At 35.4% G+C, this 16,967-nt stretch overlaps 2 protein-coding genes across 3 annotated transcripts in view; both read left to right on the plus strand.

Annotated features, from left to right (window-relative positions):
- The first annotated feature begins 755 nt into the window (after positions 1-755).
- LOC103034861 (zinc finger protein 420) lies at positions 756-16,658 on the plus strand. Its single transcript, XM_049480927.1, has 3 exons — positions 756-926; positions 4,709-5,999; positions 13,488-16,658. Exons 2-3 carry the CDS (start codon positions 4,815-4,817, stop codon positions 15,420-15,422), a joined length of 3,120 nt encoding a protein of 1,039 aa, XP_049336884.1. The 5' UTR covers positions 756-926; positions 4,709-4,814; the 3' UTR covers positions 15,423-16,658.
- LOC111196375 (zinc finger protein OZF) overlaps positions 8,257-16,967 on the plus strand; it is a 28,757-nt gene continuing 20,046 nt past the window's right edge. For both annotated transcript variants that reach the window (XM_049480311.1, XM_049480310.1), the window contains exon 1: positions 8,257-8,460. The gene's annotated coding sequence lies outside the window, so the exon portion shown is untranslated. The remainder of the gene's footprint in view (positions 8,461-16,967) is intronic.

Raw genomic sequence — 16,967 nt, forward strand, 5'->3', positions numbered from 1 at the left:
AAACAAACCCAACAAACTCTACAACCCATCAAAGTAAACAAACCCAACAAACTCTACAACCCATCAAAGTAAACAAACCCAACAAACTTTACAACCCATCAAACTAAACAAATCCAACAAACTCTACAACCCATCAAACTAAACAAACCCAACAAACTTTACAACCCATCAAACTAAACAAACCCAACAAACTCTACAACCCATCAAACTAAACAAACACAACAAACTTTACAACCCATCAAACTAAACAAACCCAACAAACTCTACAACCCATCAAACTAAACAAACCCAACAAACTTTACAACCCATCAAACTAAACAAACCCAACAAACTTTACAACCCATCAATCTAAACAAACCCAACAAACTCTACAACCCATCAAACTAAACAAACCCAACAAACTCTACAGCCCATCAAACTGAACAAACCCAACTAACTTTACAACCCATCAAACTAAACAAACCCAACAAACTTTACAAACTCTACCAATTCTACAAATTCTCTACGAGGGTTTTATCAGGTTGTATGAGTGTATTTTAAATATGTTTCTGTAATGATAATCTGACCTTCAGTTTGCAGTAATTCGGTCTCTCCATATTTAAACAGATAAATCAGGTGTTGTATAAACCTGCAGTTTAGACACCTGTGTCTACAGGCTCTACAGTGGTGAACAGCGTCTCACCTGGCCAATCGGTGAGCTGTTTTAAGTACCACTATCCAATCGCAGTACAGGGGGCGGGGCTGTCCGGAATACAGGTGTGTTTTTGAAGCTGAAGCTGATCACGTGATCCGCTGTAACTCCTCCTCCGTCCAGAGAGTGTCGCTGTTGTTGTAGTGAAAGTGTAATAATGTGTAGAAGAAGGGTTGTGTTGTTATTGATCGGCTGTTTATTCTGGGTTTATATGGAGCTGCACTCTTTAATAAAGGTAAGTTACCTGTTCAGCAGGTGATAGGCAGTAAACTGTAGGTATATTATATTATACTGATTAAATTAATTAACGTTACTCAGAACACCATTAAAACCTGCTTAATGCCTAAATAACCAGCTGAGTTCCTGATATAATGTATATTTTTTACCTGAACGACAGGTACATTTTAGCATTTTAGACCATCTGAAACCAGCTACCAATAAACCCAGATCAATGCCAGCATTTTACAGAAGATATAATATGTTTATTGGCTCATATTAAAGTTTATATTAACCCCTGAACCTCAGTATTCAGTATCCAGACCCCCTATTCACTTTCTGTGGAGCGTGACCTGAGATAAATGTTATATCAAAACTAGCAGTAGTTTTTTTTTTGTCAAAGTCAAACTATGACACAATTCTCTAAGATTTAAGCACATACATGCAGGTTATTATATCTGTGCTCATGTGCCTGAATTTTTATATTAACAAAACTAATTTAAGTAACAAAAATATAAACACAACACGATTGAGACTTATTTTTTTATTTATTTTACATAGTACAGCATATTTCAATACAACTACAATTCCACATATTACTTTTTAATGTATTATTCACATCAATTTTAGAGCAGTATATAAAAAAATACAAAGATAACAGAATAATTAAAATAAATACAATAAAAAAGCCACTCTCGAATGTATCACAGTCACATACACAATAAGCATTTAAAAAGAAATGTACAAATAAGAGATGGACCACAAATGACACCTATAAGTAATACACATAGTAAAATTCCTTACTGTATAATTAGATGCTCAACAGGGCCCAAACGCTTATTAAAAATAGTTTTTTGAAGCTTTAGTGTATTAATGTTATTTGTTCCATCTGATAAACATCCCATAGCTTTTGTATCCATAGATTGTATGTTGGGGGTTCTGGATTCATCCATTTAATTTTAATACATTTCCGTTTTCCCATTTTTTATGTGTAGTTAAGAAATGTCTATATTGCTGGTATCTAAAAAAAGTCTGTTTTTAAAAGATCAAATTCCATTTTTAACTGTTCAAATGTCTTAAGGTTTCCCTCACTAAATTAATCCATGCTCCGACCACTTTTTAAACCCTGCATCTAGACTACTTGGTATAAACATTTTCATATGTCCAATATTTGTTAAAAATTGTCTTGGCCAGCCTGAATATGGATTGTATTTTTTTTTTTTTCATATCTTTAAAGTTACTGCAGTCCATTCTCCCATCTCTTTTGTAGAGCAACTGTGTCCATGTAGTTTTCTGAATCCACATTATTAAGGGTTTAATGTGTGCAGCCCAGAAAAAAGATCTAAAGTTAGGAAGTTTGTTTGTTTTGGTTTTGCTCCTATTTTTCAAGAGCTGAACTCAAAGACAGAGTTGATACGATCATGAAAAACCTAAAAAAGTAATGGAATTTGAAAATAGCCATTTCCAGGCCTGGATAAGCTTTGGGAAAAAAAATACCAATAACAGTTTGGAAAAATCATAGAAATTTGGTCTACAAATTTTTGTGTTTTAGTTTATCGATAGAGAAAATCTATTTTGAGCTATAAAAAATTAATACGTCAGCTCAGAGTTAATTAAGTAATTTAGCCCAGAGCTCTCAGCATCTGATACACATTTTACTATGGAAATTTTGACACACAATCTTTAATATCAGATTCATTTTAGACAGACTATAATACATTTTAATTATAGTTTTAGTTGTTTTTTGGTTTTATTGTCCATGTCTGCACTGATGTTTTAAAAATCGTATAATCACCCTGAATCATGAAAATTTACTTTTTATTATTTATAAAAAGTGTATGAACCCTGCAAAGATGTAAGACTGTTTTTCTATAAACAGAAAATACCTTTTTCTCTTAGATTCAGTTCACAGTTGGGTGTAAATCTGTGTTAGTGAGCTCTTCTCCTTTACTGAGATAAACCAGCCACAAGTCACAGGTGAGGCAAATCAGGATGCTGATTAGATGCATGATTATTGCTCAGGTGTGCTGCTGCCTTGGGCCGGACACAATAATGAGCAAACCATATAATTACTACTTTCCCCAGTTTGTGTAGCTTTGTTGAAAACGTGAGCTCTGCTCATGTCTTTGAGAATAATAGCCATTTTTTATTGAATAAGGAAATGTACAAATCAATCAATCGATCAACCTTTATTTTTACTGGGGAAAAACATTGAGGGTGACCCTCATTTACAATGTTGCAGAGCATTTACAGCATCAAAGGGATTGAAAACATTTAATAATAAATTAGAAATAATAAGGAATAAAATAGTAAAAAAAAATAAAAGTACTAACTTTAAATCAACATTTAATCATAAAAAAAACTAATTGACAAAAACTAAAAGTAAAATGTTAAGAATGATAAATGATAAAATTAATAATAGAACTAAGAACATAAGAATGAAAATATTAAATATTAGAATAAAACAATAAAAGTAATAATACATGAAAAAAATAATTAAAAAATAAATAATAAAAGATAATCCCATTATCCAAAGACCAATTTTTTATAGTTTGATGCACCTTTTATTTACTTAAATTACAAAGAATTTGTACACACGTACCAGCGGTTAATCAAATAAGTGTGCTGCACAGCAGTAATAATCAATACCAGCCCTGCTTAAAACGCTTAAAATGCAATTTTCAGGAGTATTTAGATATTTAACCATATTTTAATCAAAAGTGCACTTCGTAAGGTCGAAATATAAAATAAAATTGATTTTCTTTATTGTTCTTGGTTTACAGGTGTAAGTTTACAAGCTGATCTGATGACTTTTATTTTTGACAAGTAGTGGCTAGAGGATTAGCTGCAATGGCTAATGTCTAACCGGCGAAGCTAACTGTGTTTTCAAGCTAATTTTTTCACTGTTTTTTTTTTTATAAAAATGATAACAGATTGATTTCTTAGTGCTGGTTAGAGTGGGTAGAATACGTGGTTTGACATTAGGTGTAGATTATGGCTGCAGTTTACTTGAGTTAGTTATTTATTACCTTTACAACACCAGAATGCAGCTGACGGCTTGGTGCTAGCTAGGCTAACAGACTGCAGATGCTAATGAAGATGCTAATGGCTAATTAGCGACGCTAACTGTATTTCTGAACTAAGTTAATTGTTGTTTTTACTTAGAGATGAGTGTGTTTGTTCTGGTTAGTGTATGTAGATCCTGTGGGTTTATAGGATATGTGGATTATGACTTTAGTTTACTCCAGTTTACTCCAGATTGTAGTTTAATACCTTTACAACACCAGAATGCTGCAGCTGTCGGTTCAGTGCTAGCTAGGCTAACAGACTGCTGGTGTTAATGGAGATGACTAGCGGCTAATGGCTAAGCTGAATTAATCACTGTTTTCTTAATGAATTATGTTGAGAACACGCCTCGGTTGGATTCTGATGTTGAAATATAATTATATCACAGTGGGTTATTTTAATGGTAAAAATACCAAAAAAGCAGCATATTAAAAACCATATTAGAAAATACTCCCAGCAGAAGCCTAAGTAGGATCTGTGGATAGGCAAAATCACTGCATCAGGTTAAGTTAAAAAGTTATGGTCATGTATACATGACTTAGAAACCATATTTTTATAGTTTTTTTTTTTATTTATTTATTTTTTTTATATACAGTTTTACATTTTTTTTTACATTTAAACATGTTGTTTAATGTTCCCAACTCGTGTTTTTTTTTTTATTTTGTACTACAATTTCCTTCACTTACAATGCATTTTTTCATTATTTATTCTGTTTTCTTTCTTTCTTCCTTCCAGAAATAATTGACCAGTTGGGCGCCCACCACTACTGCTATTAGTGCTCCTATCACGATTAACCACCACAAACACACCAGAACATTCTGAAACCTCCTGAAAAACAAGAATGTCGGACAATATAGTGTCCAGAAGAAGCTGCAGAAAGCAGCAGAAAGTGATGAAGAACAAGGCCAGCATTCACCACTGCTCAGAGTGTGGGAAGGGTTTTCGAAAACGATATAATCTAACTTTACACCAAAGAATTCACTCAGGAGAGAAGCCGTATCACTGCTCAGAGTGCGGGAAAAGTTTTAGAAGTGAAGCTAACTTAACGATACACCGGAGAATTCACACCGGAGAGAAACCGTATCACTGCCCAGAGTGCGGGAAGAAATTCACAAGTCTTGGTTACGTGAAGAAACACCAACGGATGCACACAAGAGAGAAGCAGTATAAATGTTCGGTGTGTGGAAAAAGCTTCGCAGAGCTAAATTATCTGAAGAAACACCAGCGAATTCACACCGGAGAGAAGCAGTTTAACTGTTTAGAGTGCGGAAAAAGTTTTATAGAACTGCGTAATCTTCAGGAACATCAGCACATTCATACTGGAGAAAAACCGTATCGATGCTCAGAGTGTGGGAAGAGTTTTAGGCATGGAAGTACCTTAAAAAACCACCAGCGAATTCATGCTGGAGAGAAACCGTATTACTGCGCAGAATGCGGAAAGAGCTTCAGAAATGGAACTAACCTAATGATCCACCAGCGCGTTCACACTGGAGAGAAACCGTATCAATGCCCAGACTGTGATAAGGGATTTAGTCAAAGGTGTGCCCTTCAGAAACACCAGCGCATTCACTCAACACAAAAACCCTACAACTGCCTCTATTGTTCTAAGAGCTTTAATCAGGAAGCTTATCTAAGAATACACCAGCGCGTTCACACTGGAGAAAACCTGTTTCACTGCTCAGAGTGTGAGAAGAGTTTTACACGCAGGTATTTACTAACAAGACACCAGTGCATTCACACCGGAGAGAAACTGCACTACTGCTCAGACTGTGGGAAGAGTTTTACGCAGTTGTGTGATCTCCAGGAGCACCAGCGTGATCACGCCGGAGAGAAGCCGTATTCCTGCTCAGAGTGCGGGAAGAGTTTTAGAGATAACGCTAAACTAAAACGGCACCAACAGATTCACTCGAGAGAGAAGAGGAAGAAACACTGTTTAGATCCGTCTGTCCATCAGAACGACACGACCAACGTGGAGCCCAAACAGAAAACTCAGACCTACAATCAAAACGCTGTTAAGATCGAGCCCTAATATTTAAAAACTTATTTTATATATAAATGTGCCACAGACAAAATTTGGCACGTCCCCTGCACTTTTTCAAAAGCAAGTTTTGGTCCCCTGCAGTTTTTACGGTTAAAAACCAATGTCATGCTATATTAAATAGAGACGGATCAAGCGCTTCACTCACCTCATAATTGTAATTAAAAACAATAATAAAAACTACTTAGAACACTCTCTAACTATAAACTTTAGCATTAAATAGAGCTCTTCAAAGAGCACTTACTCTCTTAACACCTCTAACACACTAACTACTTCTAACCTCATTTCCTTCTTCCCCTCCTTCACTCCTCTATCCTATTATTCCCCTTTGACCTCCTTTTATCCCTATCCAAAGATGTTTTACCTTTAAACTCATTTTACATTGTACTTGACTATTGTAAGTCGCTTTGGACAAAAGCGTCTGCCAAATGTAATGTAATGTAATGTAATGTAATGTAATGTAATGTAATGTAAAATATAATTATTAAAATTCTTTAGAGATGTATTTTTTATTTTGTTGTTTTTTTTTGTCTTATTTGAACATGCAGTCAAACATTTCTTTAAAATAAAGACTTTCTTTTAAATGTCACATGAGTTTTTAAACATCTTCAGATTAGAAACCTTGTAAAAAAAAAATAAGTAAAGCTGCCTGAGATTGAACATTATGTTTTGAATATTTAAATACATGTGTTATTAGATTCAGAGTTGAAAAAAGATTAAACAAAAAAAGTTTAATTTGCAAGAATTACAACAAACAAATTGCACCCATTCGGTGGAATGGTCTTATATACATCTTCTAATTATTAGTGATATGTGTTTATTACTGTACCTACAGTAGAGTGATGGGTGTGTGATGTGAAGTGGTGCCATGTATAATAAAGATTTCAGGTGGGCTCTAGATCCAACACATCTTTAACCTCACCAGAAATACGGGAATATGCAGATGGCATTACTCTACATTAATATACTATATTTAGCAATTATTTTCCAATGATTTTGTGTTGCTATTTTCTTCTTTCATCCAGTTCTTATTAGTCTATCCACGGGTTTTAATGCTGATGTTGAGGGACTCTAAGATAGGGAGTGATTTTTTTCTCTCTCTTTTGATTTTACTACATACAATTTTTCCTTTTGATTTAAAAAAAGTTTGATTGCAGATTTTATTTTTTTGCGTAAAACTTTTGGCACAAAATTCACTCCATACTAAGGTGTTATTTCTTGGGTTGAGTTAAAGAGGCACTAAACCATAAACCATATTTTTTTATAAGTTGAAAGGTTGTGAAACTGTAAAGGGTCTGAGATGACATTTGTAGTCCTATTTACAAAACAGTATTACTAACTGTTTGGTGCTGTGCGGAACTAATATTCTAATATTAAATGTTTCTAATACTAAATGTATTGACATAGATCACACCTTGTACTTAACTGTACTAAAATGGAACTATTTTAAATATACTTAAGTAACATTTAAACTACTTCATGTATGTAACCCCATATTTTAAATATGCTTACAGTAAAAGTATAACACATTTAATACTGAGTATTACAACTCTATTACTAATATATTATAGATTTAAATGTGTGTGATCTGTTTACATTCGAGTACAAGTATTGTTCTTGTTCCTGTCGTTTAAATTTACTTTTACTTTAATTTGCTTTATAAAAAGTTATATGGTATATTGTAGTTTAAGTGAACCACTGTAACAGAGGTTTTTAACACACTTTGCTAAAAATGTAAAAAAATATTTTAGAAGTACATTAAATTATATTAAACTTTTTTTTAAATACACTATATTGTGCTTTTTAAAAAAGTATGTTTCAAACATTTAATGAAAGCACAATATAAATGTTATTTTAATATATTGGTACCACTTTAAAATAAGACTACCTTTATAAAGGGTTTATAAATGTTTATACATCATTAATAATCAGTTATAACACATATGTAGAAATGTATGTAGACCTGTTGTTTGCCAAATAGTGAACCCACAGCCACATAACTGATTATTAATTGTTTTTAAGGAATTTACAACCTAATTAGTAACCATTAATAAACTAATTGTAAACCATTTATAAACCCTTTATAAAGGTAGTCTTATTTTAAAGTGGTACCAATATATTTTAGGTAAGTACATTAATCTGTTAGTATATTTACAGCATGGTCTCCTGGCCAATCGTTTCACTATTGTAAGTACTTCTATCCAATCGCAGTGCAGGGGGTGGGGCTGTCGGAATACGGGTGTGTTTTTGAAGCTGAAGCTGATCACGTGCTTCCACTGTAGCTCCTCCTCCGTCCAGAGAGTGGCGCTGTTGTTGTAGTGAAAGTGTAATAATGTGTAGAAGAAGGGTTGTGTTGTTATTGATCGGCTGTTCTTCAGGTTCTGCAGGTTTTATTCTGGGTTTATAAGGAGCTGGAGAGGAGAATCAGGAGCTGCTCTCTTTAATAAAGGTAACTTTTACCTGTTCAGCAGGTGATCACAGTCTGTACAATACAGAGAAACACTAATTACTGCTGCAATTAAACAGACTGATCACATCACTGTAATTAAAGTTACACTAACGCATCTATAATATTACAATATAATTAAAAAATATATATATATTTTAATAATTCAGTTGAAAATGTGAAACTCACATTATATAAATATATATATTTAATATTAAGCCGATATTTCATTTGCGTCTCAACTGATTTTTAGCATGTATTTTTTACCATTTATTCACAATAATTGTGAAACACATTTAAACCATCTGGAATTACACTATTAAAATAGTTTAGCACTCTAAATTCACTTAAATTCCAGTGGCTCAAACATTGAATGTAATAAAATTCTGTTTTTTTCAGAAACGTTTTGTTCGTATTGCAGCACAATCAAATTTATACACACCATCTGCTCTTCTATTTCAGGAACTTCAAATTCTCTCCATTTACAATATTAATATATTTCTAATATGTATTTTTATATATTTTTTAATCATGGAAATATCCCAGAGCAATTCTAAACTTACTTTATTACAAATGCAGAGATTCATAAATATTCAACTCGACAGTCTTTAGATCTTCATCTTCCTAAATTTCTTTCTTGTAGAGTCAATTTTCAATTAGATGCAGGGGGACAAAACTGTGGAATGATTTTAACCATTTTTTGGGGGAAAAAAGTTAATCTGTAAAACATTATAAACGATGTTTAATGTTTAAAAGATCATTCGATTAATGTTTTGTGATCACTATTTTTTTTTTTTGTGTTATATAGTTGGAATATGATTATCTTTTGTTCATGTTATGTTCGTTATAATATATTTTTTAGATTATTAAGGTAGAGGCTTTATTTAAGCCCATGTTAGGTTGGTTTTTGCTTTTACCTGCACTGTATTTTATAGCTATTTGCAGTATGTGTATGTTGGGTTTTTTTGTTGTTTTTTTGTGCAAAAATAAAAATACTCAAATATTGGAGACACTTTTACATTTGGAAAGTGTGCATTGTTAAAATAGAAGAGGCAATGGGATCTCTTTTACAGTTAATTTAAAACACACACAGAATATGGATAAAATCCTGACACATAAAAAACACAATTACAGTTATTAAAATTATCTTACCTCAGTCAGTCCGTGACATTACAGAGTAATAAAAGAGAATCTGGCCTGTGGGAAAGTAGTTCTTTCCAGTGTAAATAGTCTATTCAGTCTATTCCTTGAGTGAGCTGCCACAGCATCCTCTGAAAAAAGTACATCTTGATGATATCCAGAGGAGTGTGGCTGTTAACTGTGATAATAAATAATACAATGTAAGAAATTATACTTTCATCATATTAAAGTAACTAACTACAGAATTAATTCATTACAGCAGCCACACCTGATACCTGTATTACTATAGCCCACACCAATGTAATCACTTTTTATTTACACAGTTCTCACATATTTTAGCTCCACAACACACATTTAATAACATCTCTATCATTTACACCTGATTCAGTGCCACACACACTTATAATGGGCCCGGTAAAAAGCTAAATCCAGTACAGGGTTTGTTCGGTCATGAAAATTGTAATGAGAAATTAATGAAATTTGAAAATAGTAATTTCCAGACCTGGATAAGTTTTGGAAAAATGAAAATACCCAGAGAGTTTAGGAAAAGTCATGGAAATTTGGTCTGTAAATCTTTGTGTTTCCGTTTATCGATGGAGAAAATCTATTTTGAGATAAAATCATCTCAGAGTTAATTCAGTAATTTAACCCTAAACAATGGAGCTCTCAGCATCTGATACACATTTTACTAATAAACATTGTGTGTGAACATTTTTCAGATTCATTTAATACCTACTATAATCAATTTTAATTATAGTTTTAGTTGATTTTTGGTTTTATTGTCCAAGTCTGCACTGATGTTTTAACAATTGTCTGGTCATGAAAATTTGCCTTGAAGGCCTGCAAATTTACTTTTTATTATTTATAAAAAGTGTATAAACCCTGCAAAAATCTAAGACTTTTTTCTACAAAGAGAAAATACATTTTTCTCTTAGATTCAGTTCACAGTTGGGTGTAAATCTGTGTTAGTGAGCTCTTCTCCTTTACTGAGATAAACCAGCCACAAGTCACAGGTGAGGCAAATCAGGATGCTGATTAGATGCATGATTATTGCTCAGGTGTGCTGCTGCCTTGGGCCGGACACAATAATGAGCAAACCATATAATTACTACTTTCCCCAGTTTGTGTAGCTTTGTTGAATACATGTGAGCTTTGCTCTTCGTGTCTTTGGGAATAATAGCCATTTTTTATGGAATAAGGAAATGTACAAATCAATCAACTTTTATTTTCACTGGGGAAAAACATTTAGGGTGACCCTAATTTACAATGTTGCAGAGCATTTACAGCATCATATATATGTATGTATAAAATATATATCCAAAACAGAAAATTCTAAAATACCATAAAAAAATTGACAAAAAAGTAAAAGTAAAATGTTAAGAATGATAAGTGAATAATAGAACTAAGAACATAAGAATGAAGAAAATGAACATAATGAACATGAGAGTTAATACACAAAGGAAATCTTAGAGTCTGACACACATTTTATTATTACAGATTGTGTGTCAGCATTTTTATCAGATTCGTTTTAGAACTACTATAATCAGAACTGATTATAGTTTTAGATGAAGTTTGTTTTTATTGTCCATTTCTGCATGACGTTTTAAAAATCAGATGGTCATGCAAATTTACCTAGAAGGCATTAAAAAGGCATTAAAAACCCTGTATTTAGAGTTTCTCATTACCGCAGTATTTACTCACTATCTTACTCACGTTAGATAAATAGCTAGCTATTTTGTGTAAATACATCGCCTACAAGGTGATGACAGAACAGCTCCTTCCTACCTGCACTCGCTCCTGAAGGCTTACGCTACCTCCCGGCCGCTGCGCTCCTCCAATGAACGTCGCCTCGCTTTACCAAACAAACATTCACACAAAGCAATCCAGACTGTTCTCATACAGAGTTCCCCAATGGTGGAACAAACTACCTTCTACTACCAGATCAGGAGAATCTCTCGCTATCTTTAATAAACTCCTGAAGACTGAGCTCTTCAAAGAGCTCTTACTCTCCTAACACCTCTAACTAACTACCTTCTACTACCAGATCAGGAGAATCTCTCACTATCTTTAATAAACTCCTGAAGACAGAGCTCTTCAAAGAGCACCTACTCTCCTAACACCTCTAACTAACTACCTTCTACTACCAGATCAGGAGAATCTCTCACTATCTTTAATAAACTCCTGAAGACAGAGCTCTTCAAAGAGCACTTACTCTCCTAACACCTCTAACTAACTACCTTCTACTACCAGATCAGGAGAATCTCTCACTATCTTTAATAAACTCCTGAAGACAGAGCTCTTCAAAGAGCACTTACTCTCCTAACACCTCTAACTAACTACCTTCCACTACCAGATCAGGAGAATCTCTCACTATCTTTAATAAACTCCTGAAGACAGAGCTCTTCAAAGAGCACTTACTCTCCTAACACCTCTAACACACTAACTACTTCTAACCTCATTTCCTTCTTCCCCTCCTTCACTCCTCTATCCTATTATTCCCCTTTGACCTCCTTTTATCCCTATCCAAAGTTGTTTTTAGCTTTAAACTTATTTTACATTGTACTTGACTATTGTAAGTCGCTTTGGACAAAAGCGTCTGCCAAATGTAATGTAATGTAATGTAATGTAATGTAATGTAAATAACTATCAAAGTTGGTACATTCCGCATTTTATCGAGTCCCAGTTAATAATACATTCAAACCATGCGGTGTATTGTATTTACGAGATGAACACATAACATAGTATAAATGTAAAGGCTATATTTACTAGTTAGGGAGCTGGGATTTCCCACTGTTTAATAGTTTTGCTGGATTGAGCTTCAGCACAAAATCATAAACAGGAGTTTCTCTCCTGTAGGTTAGCTGAGTTAGCTGATCTGAGTTTAAGCAACTGGTTAGCGTTAGCTAGCCGGTAATCTAGCCGCTTAGCATTAGCTTGCGTGTTAGCGTTAGCTAGTCGGTTAGCGTTAGCTTGCGTGTTAGCGTTAGCTTGCGTTTTAGCGTTAGCTTGCAGGTTAGCGTTAGCTTAAAAATAAATGCATATTTATTTCCTTTAAAGCATATCAGACTGAAAACTACATAAAACTGTCTGATGAGCACAACCTAAATATGTTCATGTTGGTGCATTTCGAAGGTGCATTACACACATAATAGATAGATATGTATATGTATGTATGTATATTTATGTATGTACATCAATAAAAATATAAAATTAATTAATTTATTCACTTATTAATTCGCCATACCATATGTCTGTCTTTGTTAAGAAAGCAGTAGTATGAAAGCAGGTATTTGTAATGTGAGACAGCGTCCTGTATTATTACTACATCGCTGCTGATTATAACAAACCAAACCGTGTTAAAATCTGATAGAAATTGGTAGAGTTGTGATTATTATAGTTGTATTAAACACATTCCTCAGTGTAAATTAATGCACTGAGGCGCAGGGTTGCCTCCTCCAATATGGCGGCCACGCTGACACTCCAGGAGACAGGTTATGTGGCGTATATGTATACGATGTCTTATGGGATAACTCGACAGAACAGGTGTTAGCGTTAGCATGCCGGTTAGCACTAGCTTGCCTGTTAGCGCTAGCTAGTCGGTTAGCGCTAGCTAGCATGTTAGACTTAGCAAGCATAGAGGCTACTAGACAGTAAAAACACCTGTTTAACCTAAATCTGGTTCAAGAGAAATTGCTGTTCATAATATAGCATTTGTGTGTTGACCACAGTTTTCAGTACTTGGTATACTGGTATATCCACAGAAAATTTCAGTACTTACCAGGTATTACCAGGTGTTTTGTCAGGTATTTTCCATTGCACTCACAGTTTTTCAAATTTTCTTCTCAGTTACCGTCACACTCCCACTACAAGAACATATGGACACTCCATAACCAGAAATACTGCTGAAAACAATAAAGGGTGAAAGTATGGTTTCCAGAGGAAGCTCCACAATGCAGCAGAGAATGGAACTTAAAGCGTGCACAGAAGATAAACCGCATCACTGCTCCGAGTGTGGAAAGAAATTCGCAAGTCTGGATTACCTAAGAAAACACCAGCGCTTTCACACAGAAGAGAAGCCATATAACTGTTCAGAGTGTGGAAAGTGTTTTATAGAACTGCGTAATCTTCAGGAACATCAGTACATTCATACAGGAGAGAAACCGTATCACTGTTCCGAGTGCGGGAAGAGTTTTAGACAGGGAAGTACCTTTAAAATCCATCAGCGCACTCACACTGGAGAGAAACCGTATTACTGCTCAGATTGCGGGAAGAGGTTTACAAATAGAACTAATTTAATGGTCCACCGGCGCATTCACACGGGAGAGAAACCGTATCAGTGCCCAGACTGCGGGAAGAACTTTTCATGCGTAGATTACATGAAGAAACACCAGCGCATTCACACGGAAAAGAAGCAGTACGACTGTTCGGTTTGTGGAAAAAGCTTTGCCGAACCGAACTACCTGAAGAAACACCAGCGCATTCACACAGGAGAGAATCTGTTTCACTGCACAGAGTGCGGGATGAGTTTTACGGGATCGCGCAACCTCCAGGAACACCAGCGCGTTCATACAGGAGAGAAACCGTATCACTGCTCAGAGTGCGGGATGAGCTTTAGTCACGGAAGTACCCTAATAAACCACCAGCGCGTTCACACTGGAGAGAAACCGTATCAGTGCTCGGAATGTGGGAAGAGTTTTAGAAAGGTAACCAACCTAACATTGCACCAGCGCATTCACACTGGAGAGAAACCGTATCAATGCTCAGACTGCGGGAAAAAATTCATAAATTCAGATTATCTAAAAAAGCACCAGCGCATTCACACTGGAGTGAAGCAGTATAGCTGTTCGGTTTGTGGAAAATACTTTACACAAGTGAATTACCTGACGAAACACCAGCGTATTCATACACGAAAGAAGCAGCATAAATGTTCAGTGTGTGGAAAAAGCTTCACAGAACTAAATTACCTGAAGAAACACCAGTGCATTCACACAGGAGAGAAACCGTATTACTACTCAGACTGCAGAAAGAGTTTTACCGAACTGCGTAATCTTCAGGCTCATCAGCAAAATCATACAGGAGAGAAACCGTATCAGTGCTCCAAGTGTGGGAAGAGTTTTAGACAGGGAAGTACCTTTAAAAAACATCAGCGCACTCACACTGGAGAGAAACCGCATTACTGCTCAGATTGTGGGAAGAGGTTTTCGAGTATAACTAACTTAAGGGTCCACCAGCGCATTCACACCGGAGAGAATCTGTTTCACTGCACGGAGTGCAGGATGAGTTTTACAGGCTCGCGTAATCTCCAGGAACACCTGCGCATTCACACAGGAGAGAAACCGTATCACTGCTCCGAGTGTGGGAAGAGTTTTAGACATGCTAGTACCTTAAAAAACCATCAGCGCATTCACATCCAAAAGAAACTCAGCTCGTATCCCTGCTCAGAGTGTGGCATGAGTTTCAAAAGTGCAACTAACTTAAAGATCCACCGGCGCGTTCACACTGAAGAGAAGAGATTCAAGTGCTTTAAGTGTGATAAGAGATTTAATCAACGTTATTTCCTCCAGATACACAAGCTCATTCACTCAGCAAAGAAATCGTATAATTGCCTGAACTGTTCCAAGAGTTTTAGTCGAAAAGCTTATCTACTAATTCACCAGCGCGTTCACACCGAAGAGAACGATAAACTCAAAAAACAAAAAAAAAAGGAGAAGATACCCGGCTCAGAGACGTCTGTCCTCCAGACCGACATGACCTCCGTGGAGCCCAGCTCGAGAACTCCAATCTCTACACATCCCCCTGTTAAGATAGAACCTGAATCATACTGACTTCTTTATGTCTGCGTTCACATTACCAGGCTGAAGTGACTCAAATCAAATTTTTTGCTCAATGAGACATTTTCTTATGTGGTCCACGGACATGCGACATGAATGTGAATGGTCAAATCAGAATTCTTGCGTCTTTTAGCTTTTATACATTAGCATTAGCGCTACGTGCTTCTCTCTCATACCCACACACATCTGTTGGTGAACAGCAAAAGCAAACCGCCTGTCCTTTTTTCACCTCCTGGAGCTGAGCATGAACTTCAGAGCAGCTGTTTACTCTCCACTCCAGCAAAAGATGCTCCACATATGAGCTGCTAACTCATCCATTTCCCTTTATAAAGCTACGAGACTCTCCTCTCTCTAATATGAGGGTTTTTGTTGTTGGTGAAGAAGGAGACGTTTATACAGGTATCAATGTGCAGCATGTGAGACGGTTCAGGAACAGATCACTTACATTTGTGAATGTGAACCGTCTGAAAAGCCAAATCCGATCTGAGCAAAAAATCGGATTTGAGCAATGTGGCTTGTAATGTACACATGGCCTATGCTAACCATATACTAGACAACTTTTTAGTCAAAGACTAAAGACTAAGGATTTTGTAAAGACTGGGGATTATGTAGGGTCACTATTTGCAGGACCGTAACTGGATTCTTTCTGAGATTATTCATTATTATTTTTTATTTTATATTATTATTACTATTATTACTCTTGCACACTCCACAGCTCCACTAGTTTCTTCGTCTTTTCTAAACTCCAGGAGAACCGTGGTTTCTGAGCCGTTGCCGGAGTCTCTTCCATGTCCAGTTCCGCAAGCGTTCCTGCTCTTTCCTTGCGGCTTCCTGTAGCTCTTCTCCTATTGGTTGTTGACATTGTTCACCTCACTATTTGCGTGAGCCATGTTTCACGACTCAAGAATATTAAACACTGATGATTTTATCTGAACGCAGGACAAGAAAAAAAATGACTTAAACCTTCAATCCAAACCACTTTACATTGAACTAACGAGACGACGCCACCACAACTCTGCGACAGAGAAATCACTTAAAAATAGTATTTTTAATTAGATATTAGAATTAGATATCGTGTTTTATATGTATTTTTTTACTGTACATATAGTTGTTGTAAATCTTTTTTTGCCTATAATATGGTTGTAAACACCTTCATGTCTTCATGTTTCAGGGACAGAAACCAACCCACTGTCAGAAAAGAAGTAATAAATCTGTGGTTTATTTATTTTATATATGTGTCTCTCACTGTAGACATACTGTTTCAGACTTATAAATTAATACTAGTACAGTGTAGATGGGAAGAGTGATGCTGATGTAGATAAAACTGACAGAAATGCCTTTTTAGAGCAGGGAATCAGGCTGTTCTACTGATTTTCCATTTTCTGATTAATTCTGCACCAGGATCTGATGATTATTTAAATAAAACAACAAGATCCAAGAAGATGGTAGTGTTTCATGTCAGCTGTTAAATGAATACGGTGTGTGAGAATAATTATGGTTTTTTTGTATATATACATTTTTTTTTTTTACAATGAAGTA

Source organism: Astyanax mexicanus, chromosome 6, assembly GCF_023375975.1.
Source record: "Astyanax mexicanus isolate ESR-SI-001 chromosome 6, AstMex3_surface, whole genome shotgun sequence".
Classification (NCBI taxonomy): Eukaryota; Metazoa; Chordata; class Actinopteri; order Characiformes; family Acestrorhamphidae; genus Astyanax; species Astyanax mexicanus.